Source organism: Gymnoscopelus microlampas (assembly GCF_963454915.1).
Source record: "Gymnoscopelus microlampas genome assembly, chromosome: 15".
In the NCBI taxonomy this organism is placed as follows: domain Eukaryota; kingdom Metazoa; phylum Chordata; class Actinopteri; order Myctophiformes; family Myctophidae; genus Gymnoscopelus; species Gymnoscopelus microlampas.
Genome location: NC_139952.1, coordinates 15,020,678 through 15,030,736, shown reverse-complemented (window position 1 = coordinate 15,030,736; position 10,059 = coordinate 15,020,678). Strand labels below are relative to the sequence as shown.

Below are 10,059 nucleotides of genomic sequence, written 5' to 3'. Positions count from 1 at the left end.
CCACTGAATTATAATCTTTTCTAACACTTAATGATCTTGATTAACGTGCATTGGATTCATTTATATGACGATGAAAGCGTCATATTATTTCCAAAAGCTAGCATATGGTTGGTCGCAGCGAATGTGCAGCACAAGCACTTATGCTGCATACTGTGTGTAACAAAGTAACAAAGAGCGCCTCTCCTCACTGCAGGATCCTGCGTGAGGAAGCGAAGGTGCGGGAGGCAGAGGAGAGGAAGAGCAGAGAGGAGGAGGCGCGCCTCATGGCCGAACAGCAGCGCCTGAGAGACGAGGCCCAGCGCATTGAGGAGGAGAAGGAGGCGCAAGAGAAAGCCAGGGCCGACCAGGAAGAGAACGACAAGCTGCAGAAACAGGTCAGCTGGATCAGATGTGTGCAGCAGTGGTCATTTTTACAGCACATTTTGATTTAGTTTAGTCATAATCTTTTGAATAAAATGTCATTTCGTTTTTGTCATATTTTAGTCTTCTGAAATGTGTAGTCTAGTTTTAGTCGACTAGATATCATATCAAAGGATCTGCAAGCTCACAGCGCGTCACAAAGCGTTGTGAGTTTGTAGATCTGCTATTTTCAGAGCGCAACACCCGGGCGCAACCGAACATAAAATGACTTGTCTTTTAGGGATCTCTTATCCACTAGTCCCTCCCTAACATTTTAGTCTAGTTTTTATTTGTTGATGAAATTGTCAATATATTTAGTTTTAGTTATAGTCATCATAGCTTAGTTTTTTATTTTTTATTTTGGCCTTTTCTGCCTTTGTATTTTTATTGATAGATACAGTAGACTTACAGGAAATGGGGAGAGAGATGGGGAGTGACACGCAGCAAAGGTCGTCGGGTTTGGGATTCGAACCCGCAACCCGCTGTCAAGCTCTCAGGCACCTAGGTATTAGCCCGGACCGCTACGCCAGCTGTCCGGGCCCATAGCTCAGTTTTTATTTAGTATTCATCAGTGAAAAAAGGTAGTCGCCAAATATTTTTCGTCATAGATTTAGTTGACAAAATTAACACTGGTGTGCGTTATGCTTTATCGGTATTGACAGTGATATACAAGTTTACACCAACTAATGTGACTCCCTGTGATTCCCCCGCAAATTCAGTCAACCTTTCCATCATCTGGGTACATTTATACATGGGGTGGGGGGGAGTATATATTGTGTGAGCCCTAACCTCAGGCCTCAGTCTGACTGACTCACAGCCCCCACATCGACTGTCTGGCATCAGATTAACCAAGGAGAATATGTGCTGTCAAAGAGGATGTGTGTCATCGCGCGAGCCCCGACAGTCGGAGGCTGTCTTGTCCAGCCTGGCCAGATGCCAGCTGGTGACCTCCATTATAGCGTTAGCTCAGCATTTAGCGGGGGCTGAGAGAGCCATTGTGACTGTTGGCCTCAGTGACAGCTCTGTGCTGCCTCTTGTCCAGGCTCGGCATTGGAATGGGATGACAGCGTTGTAGGGAGGGACTGTGTCTACTGTGTCACTTCATGCCTGAAGTGTTCAGCAATGCTTCATGGCGTTCATGCTCGCTCTTGCCCTCCAGGATTTGCCCTGGTTCAATTGGCCAGTTGTTTAGCACTTATGGCGCCAGTGCCAGTATGGCTTTGTATTTTTAGCTCTTGGTTTAGTTATAGTATTGTGTCCTTGTGAATGAAAGGACTTTGAAACTTGTGTGGTATCGTTTAAATTGACATGTAATTTGAAGCATTTTTTCTGCCTAGACAATAGGTTATTGCCTAGACAATAGGTTATTAATTCTGTTTGGTTTGCTCATGACAGATGAGATTTATATGACATGTATGACATATCATTGTTTTCATCCCTCTGCTCATCACATCTGTTTAGTTGGCAGTGAGTCTAAACACCCAGTGAGCAGTCATGGAATCATTTATGGAACATACTGTATCAACTTTTGCCTGAAGGCAGGCCACTACTAAAGCTACCATGTGCTGCCACCTGGTGGTTTAAGTGCAAACTGATTCATTTACCAGAAACAAAAGGCCTTGCCCCGAGTATTTCAAAACAGGAGAGAGAAAAAAAGTATCCAATTATAATTATTCTGAAAGGTTGATATAATTAACTTAATATGTTCATTTGTTGATTGTTTCAGAAGGAAGAGGCTGATTCCAAGGCCCGTGAGGAGACCGAACGGCAGCGCTTGGAAAGAGAGAAACATTTCCAGAAAGAAGAACAGGAGCGGCTGGAAAGGAAGAGGGTAAGGAAATGAATTCTCTTCAGTGTCCAGTCAGTCCACACACGCAGCTTGATCAGTCTCTTGACAACAAACCAGTACACACATACTGTGTACATGCTGACCACTGTCATGACATCAAACCAGTTCACACATACATGATCACAAATGACATGTTGATAATTGACGGCACCTCCACCCTCTGCCCCTGGACAGCGCCTTGAGGAGATTATGAAGAGGACCCGTCGTAAGAGCGATGCTCTTCCTGATGCGGGTGACAAGGTTGGTGTGATTTGATATTCTCTGAGAAACATGACTACTAGTGACTAATTGATTCCGTTAAGAATCAAATGTAGAATTATCTGGTGAAAAGGAGACTACTGGAACACATGGCTCATCTTGAATGTCTTTTATTTACGGTACAAATTAAATAACATTTTGCGACAACAGTCTTTCCTCAGAATATAGTTGTCATGAACTATACCACAGATAATTATGAACTTGGATTTGGATTGGCTCTGAGGCATTCTTATAAATGCCAAATTCCGCCATTATCTCTTTACCTTACCTGTAACCTCACAGTGGCCATCAGCCGCTGTTAGTAACAAAGTCGTTTTCACTTTCAAGGTTGTGCTATACTGTGCCTTTGACCTTGTGCCAACTACCGCAGAAACACCAGTGCCAGTATCTTATGGTACAGCACTCCATTTTATGTACTATTGCTTAAATAACATTGGAATAAATCATCATATGTTGTTTTTAACAATTGCAGAAGGATGTTAAGGCTTCTCCACAGGTCAATGGCAAGGACACAAACATCAATGAAGGTATGATTTCTCTGTTGATAAGTGTGCTTTTGCCTTGGTACTGTAGTGTTGATGATTTGAAAACCATCTCAACACCAGTAATGTTGCCTATATTAGTAATGACAGAGACCACACATTGCACATTTCGTTACATAATTACATTATACTGTAGTAATTAAAAACATGAATTCATTAATTCCTTGCTTATTCATATTCATCTTTCCTTCAGGGCCTGTAAACCAGCAGAGTCCTCGGGAGCCTGTGAGTAATAGCGCCGCAGTCATCAGCCAATCACAAGGTGTCTCTGGCTCTGTCCTGAATGGTGTTCAGCCAGCCTCTCACCAGAACGGCCTCTCAGCTAATGGCGAGGCAGCTGACTTTGAGCAGATCATCAAGCTGAACAATGGTGGTAATCCCGGGCAACAGCCTAGTGGCAGGGGCACTGAGCCAATCTTGGCCTTTGAGGGAGGAGAGCCCTTCCTGATGAAAACAGGTCCAATGAAACCTCAGCATGTTGCAGGTACAGCTCCTGGATACACTAAGTTATAGATTGTCCATGCACTGTATTGTAAAGAGCTCACTTCTAGAAATAGTTAAGTATGTTAGACTTGTAAAATGGAGGCTTCAACCCTCTCCTGTTGATTCAAGCTTCACGCTGGTAGCCTCAGGGCCTCAGTGATGGGGGAACTGTGTTCAAAACCAAAAATGAGTTCCTATAGCCTTGTTTCAGCATTTCACTTGATTTGGCAAGAAGCACTGGAGATAGAGCAAAGACTCCCAAAGTAATTCCAGTGCCTCCTGCAGAGTCTTGAACACAATTCAAGATTTAATTATCAACGAAAGCAAACAAGAACCATAAGGATTTACACCCATTTGGTTCCAATTGTGTTTTATCACAAACCAAATATTAACCCTTGAATTATTGTCTCCGCCAGGCTGGCCAAAGACCGGAAACTATGTTTCCGCTCCTGTCCGTCTGTGTGTCTGTTTGTTTGTCTGTCTGTCTCTGTGCCTGTGAGCAGCTAACCTCCGGTACCACTGGACAGATCGGCATGAAACTTGGCATGCACACTCCCAGTAGGCCAAGGAATAAACATTCAGGCCCATTTCTGCCTTACAAGATTTTACACCATTTTGCGTTTACTTCTAAATACACTTTGCTGCTACTCCTACAGATTTTGTCCAAAACTCACGTAAATCGGTACACATTACCTCTGGAGTCATGTAATCAAGATGTATCAGCCAATTGGCCACGATTGGCTTTCAAAGTTTGCATGAAGGGCTTGTTTTGCACAAAATTCCACAAATAACGTGCTGTGAAACTTCACATGCACACTCAAGGAAGGACCTCCCCCCCAATGTTTTCCAATTGGCCTCATGGTGGCGCTATACCACACTTTGGCCTATAACCCCTGTAGGTTGTACATTCAAAATGTTTTCTCCCCTGGATTCCTTGGTCCGTTCGATTTTTCATATTCCATTCCCATTGGCCATGATTGACTTCCAAAGTTTGTGGGCAGGGCTCGTTTTGCTGCAAATCATGAACTGATCCGATCAACCCCAAATTTTTATCACACATCAAATTTTAATCTAAACAATGCAGAGCCAAAAGCAATTTCACTAACACCCACAGGGAGCAAAATGCTACAAATGCCACTGTTTGTAATCCAAATGTGCTTTCACTTCTGCTCACTCCTGTGTGGTAGAAACGCGCACAGTTGCACCGTCTGTCGTACAAACTCTATTTCCCCCACAGCTTCCTCGTGTCCTGACAGCTGCACTCGATGACTGACACAGGGTAGGCCTGGGTCGGCAACCCGGCCTGACAGAGACCTGCATTCTGAGCAGCGCACTTTTCTAGTTCAAATTATATTCTGAAATAGGGCTTGTTGAATATTAGATTAAAAAAAATTATTGGTGTTTTATTTTTTTGTTGATTAACAAAAATGAATGATCCTCTGATTTATACTTAGTTGAGTACCATTGTGGCTCACCGAACATAGCCGATCTACAAGTTCACAGTGTGCTCTAGTGCGATGCGTTGTGAGCTTGTAGATCAGCTATTTTTGGTGCTGGACACATGTGTGCAACTAAGTATAAGGTATTTGTCCTAATGAAGATCTGAATAGATCAAAACGTTGACAACCCAATAAAAATACAGCAGAGCTTTTTTAGCATCACGAGTGTGCAGACTCAATTCTTTGTTATGATACTTTTGCTTGTCTTGCACCTGGGCCACGGATGTGCGTGCACTACCTTCTTCATGCAACTAAGTATAACTCAGGCTTTTCTCCTCTGTTTATGTCTCCACTTCCTTATTCCCTCTGCTTCCAGAGGTCCTGTGAGTCCTGAGGCTTCCAGGGAGATGCATCTTTCTGACTCTGGTTGAGCTAAGAGATTTGTGCCCCCACACCGCAGCAGATTATAAGGAAGTGTGCCAAAAGAAAAAACTATGGACTGCTTGAGGTTCTCTGTAATATCTCCAAACTGCAGAGGATAAAACAGAGGAACATGACTCAAAAAGAAAAAAGAAGAGACTCAAAAAAAGGAACAAAAAAAAGCAAGTATTGTCTGTCTAAGTCACTGCGTGTCATGGTGCAACATTTGATGAGTTTTACTGAAATGTCACATGGCAATTTATGGTGCACCTTAAACATGACTGACAGTGTAACACATTTTAGAAAATATAAGACCTGGAAATACATACTATTTGACAGTGGTTATTATTATTATCGTTGTTATGATGTTGCTATTGTTATCTTAAGTTGAACAATGTGTGTGTTTGTTCTGTTTGTCTTGAATTATTGAGTTATTTAACTTGAGGAGCATTGTAAGGATTGACCACAGACAGTGTATGTAAATGTATAATGAGCCTAGCTGCTAGGCCTCCTGCCATAGGGGATCTGTGGAATAAAGCTTTATGAAAGGGAGTTGGGTTTGTCTGTCTATCTCCATATGTATCAATAGGTAGCTGGTTCTGAAAACCAGGCAAGGTTCAGCCAGGCCTACTTTTTGTTTGAAACTTGCTCTCACATCTCACAGTTTTTGATGGTGATACCGAAATGATATATTTCTAATCAAAGTTGCAAGAGTTTACAATACGCACTTCCACAATTCTGGCTTTTTGATTTGCATAATATATCCTTGCTTCCTACAAAAGATATTTATGTTCAGGCCCATCTCCAGAAGGTGGCAGTACTGTACTTTAAAACAAAATGGCACCAAAACAGTTCTGTTCTCATTATTTTTCTGCTGCTCTGTGATTTAGCACTGAAGCCTTTCAAAGTCACAATAAAACTGTATAAATATCTATGAACGATATAAATACAATGAGGAGATCAAATGTACTATAAACTATTAATATATGAAAAAAGTTACATTTGGCCAAGGCCAAATGGTTCAATAGCAGTTTGACATATCACAAATATTAAATTAATAGGTCTCATACTGCCTCAAGAGCATAGTCAGGAGCCATCACTGGCTCTTGCTTCAAGTCTATTCACTAATAGACTTGAATATAACGTATCCTGGAGTTGTTCCTTCACTGTAGAGTGGCTCCCCCAGGCCATCCTTGTAAATAAGAATTTGTTTTAAGTGACTTGCCAGGTTAAATAAATGTTGATTCAAATACATACATACATACATACATACATACAGGGTTCCCGCGGGTCCTTAAAAAGTCTTAAAAAGTCTTAAAAAAAATATCGGGAATTTAAGGTCTTAATTTGTCTTAAATTTGACCGTAGGTATTAAATTTGAAGTTGATGTTTTTAAGGCTCATGGGAAAATGAAAGCCATAAACATCTGTGCGTATTCTAGTGTTCAGTTTTCCATAAAGATGTATCGGTAAGCTCCATCTCTCTCCCATTGAGTTGAGAGATTTTGAGAGAGACGCACGCACGGTGTTATTCCATAGGCAATAGCCCCGCCCTCCCCTGTTTCACTCCGTCTCTCATTCACACAGCTGTAGCTGATGAGCATGTCTCGTTTGCCCGGCCGTCTGCTCTGCTGGATGTTGCTCGTTAATTCATTTGCTCCAGGTGTCTGTGTAAGCTCAGAAGCCCATCTAAGTGGGCATTGGGCAAAAGCATAGCCTCTGCGACCGTTTTGTTTCACAAAGATGGCAGTAGTTGAGTGCTGTTTGGCAGTACTTGTTGCTACAGAGCATGCTAACGAGTGCTACGTGCTAACAACGAACGGATGTCACCGGTTACAATTTGGAATCGAAACGAGGAACGCTTTCCCCTCAGCTGTCATCAGGCAACAGAGTTTCAAGTGATAGGAAAAATGTTTGACTGATCAGAAGTAAATCAACTTGGATGCTGTTGTACACACACACACACACACACACACACACACACACACACACACACACACACACACACACACACACACACACACACACACAGTGCAGTGATTCTCAAAGTGGACCCCCAGGAAGTTCCAGGGGGTCCCCAGCTAAATTATAGATAGTTAGGAACCAAATGGACCCTTATGGTTCTGTAACTCTAGTGCAGGGGATTTGGCGGACCCCCTGTAGTAACTCTGAGGATCCCCTAGGGGTCCCGGACCCCCTGTTGAAGACCCCTGCTCTAGTGTACAAATGGAACCATTGTACAATATAAATTGGGGTCCCAGTGCTATAAATGCCATTAGGGGTCCGTAGTCTAATGCATGTCAAACTGAAGTTAAAATAGTTGAGAATCACTGCTAGAGTCGTAAACATCTTCTCTTATATGGAGGTCCTTGGCTTATCTTTTCAAATGGGGGTCTGCGGGCTAATAAGTGTGAATTTGGGGGTCCTTGACATGAAAAAGTTTGAAAACCACTGGTGTAGGACACACACACACACACACACTCAAGCAACCTAATGCTTGAGACACACTCATTTTATTGATTTTTAAAGGCCTGATCTAGAAAAATACAAATGTCTATTTTAAAAAGGGTGATGTTTATTTTATATCACCAGCCAGAGATAAGACGAGAATCAATCTCTAATAGGCTTATACAGTAAACAACACACTCACAGCCTTTGATAAACAAAATATATATACTGTATGCCCATAACCGCTCTATGAGCTTGTAGATCTATTTTTTGGAAAAATCGTGGGTCTTTGAATATGTATATACAGTATATATATTTTTAAACTCAAATCTTTGCTTCTGGGGGATTCTACATGTGTTCTAAATCCTAACAGTGTTTTGAAAAACCTTATGTTGCTATCAGTGGTTATCAAAAATTATGTATTTGGCCGTGGACCCCATCTCAAAATGTTTAGTTCCAGGGACCCCCAGAAGTTGTAACAGAGTTAAAGATGTTCGCTTTAAAAATATATATATTCAAAGATTTGCAAACTTTTTCACGATTATTCAAAAATGGCAGATCTACTAGCTCACAGCACGGCGCTATGAGGTTGTATATCTGCTATTTTATAATAGCCAAAGAAATCTTACAATGACACACAGACAGGGCCGGTGTGTCCATACAGGCGACCTAGGCGGCCGCTTAGAGCGGCAGTTTTGAGAGACGGGAAAAAATAATGATAATAAATCGGTAAAATCAGAATTAAGTAACATAACCCTAACCTAACCCTAAAACCGAAATAAAGTAGCCAAAAACGTATCATAATCCGCCCAAAACCCGGAAAAGTTTGCGCGCGCACTTTGCCCCCGCATGCGCGCATCAGAGGAATCTCGCCTAGAGCGCTGATCAGCCTAGAACCGGCGCTGCACACAGATGCGTTCCCGGTCTTAATGGGTTAATAGAAGTTTTACCACCCGCTGGCCCGCACTCCCATTAGCCAATTTCAATAGGAAGACATTGTTGTGACATTTATTTGGGTCTTAAATTACATTTGTTGAGGTCTTAAAAAGGTCTTAAAAAGTCTTAAATTTGACTTTCCAAATGGTGCAGGAACCCTGACATACATACATACATATCAAAAAATGTATAACCAAGGTGTTAAAATTCACAAAGTTAGTAATCACTGGATAATTTACATCTGATGAAGAAAAACTACACTGGCTAACAAATGTATAGCCAGTGAATAAAAGTAAATCAATTAATGTTAAGTGTATTTAATAGCAGAAAACCTACACAGAATTTGTCCATGCTAGTCAGAAGGAGCAATTGGTAGCTATTCTCTGGCATAGCTCCAGCGCTAACTGAATAAGATATGAAGGTGGTATGATTCACTGACTGGTTATTCACAAGGACATTAATGATCATCAGGCATAGCAGTGCCAGGTACCAAATGTTAGTTAGATGGAGCCATCACCACCTCAACTCTAAATTTACCACCAATATGGGTGGCAGGTTTAGTATTAGCTAAGGAGGAAGTTACTGACGCTGATGAAACAGCATAGACCAGAAAAACTGGTTTTGCTGGTGACCAGGTATATATAGCCTATATTTCACCTATATATCTCGAGGGCTGATTATTGAACTGATAATCTCCTGCACCGTTGGACTGATCGGCGTGAAACTTTGCATGCACACTCCCAGTAGGCCAAGGAAGAACATCTGCCCCAATTTTGTCAAATCGGCCTAATGGTGGCGCTATAATAGCCTGCTTCACAGTTTGTCCTGTAACTCTTGAACTGTATGTAGTACAATCAAAATATTTCATTGGATCATGACACAACTCCCCTAGGCCCTGCCTGGCCATTTGTGCCAGACTAGATTTCCTGCCATTTTGCGTTTTCTTCAAAACACAAATTTTGTCCAAAACTAACAAATCGTTACACATTACTCCGGCATGTGATCAAGATGTATCAGTTTGTGGGCCCCAGCCTGGCGGAGACCTGCGCTCCGAGGAGCACACTTTTCTAGTTATTTGTCAGTTGCTCTAAGTCTAGGTTATACAGTGAAAGGACTAACACCAAATGGTACAGAGAGCAAAGGCCGCAAATATGTTTGTGTGAGACTTGGTGTCCTCTTGCTAATAGATGCACTATCATGTATCGTGCACTTTCACAGTCAAATATAACAAGCCTTGTGGTGAGACCTTAATGTCATCACTAGGCAACTCATTCATAAACAGAACT

At 41.9% G+C, this 10,059-nt stretch overlaps 1 protein-coding gene across 4 annotated transcripts in view; it reads left to right on the top strand.

The window, feature by feature from the left end:
- LOC311062266 (uncharacterized protein) overlaps positions 1 to 5,942 on the top strand; it is a 40,736-nt gene extending 34,794 nt beyond the window's left edge. For all 4 annotated transcript variants that reach the window (XM_084081168.1, XM_084081167.1, XM_084081166.1 and 1 more), the window contains 6 exons: positions 194 to 374; positions 2,126 to 2,230; positions 2,423 to 2,488; positions 2,979 to 3,033; positions 3,242 to 3,532; positions 5,347 to 5,942. In XM_084081168.1, the coding sequence (XP_083937294.1) occupies positions 194 to 374; positions 2,126 to 2,230; positions 2,423 to 2,488; positions 2,979 to 3,033; positions 3,242 to 3,532; positions 5,347 to 5,357 (709 nt within the window). In that variant the 3' untranslated portion in view covers positions 5,358 to 5,942. The remainder of the gene's footprint in view (positions 1 to 193; positions 375 to 2,125; positions 2,231 to 2,422; positions 2,489 to 2,978; positions 3,034 to 3,241; positions 3,533 to 5,346) is intronic.
- Positions 5,943 to 10,059: the final 4,117 nt, after the last annotated feature.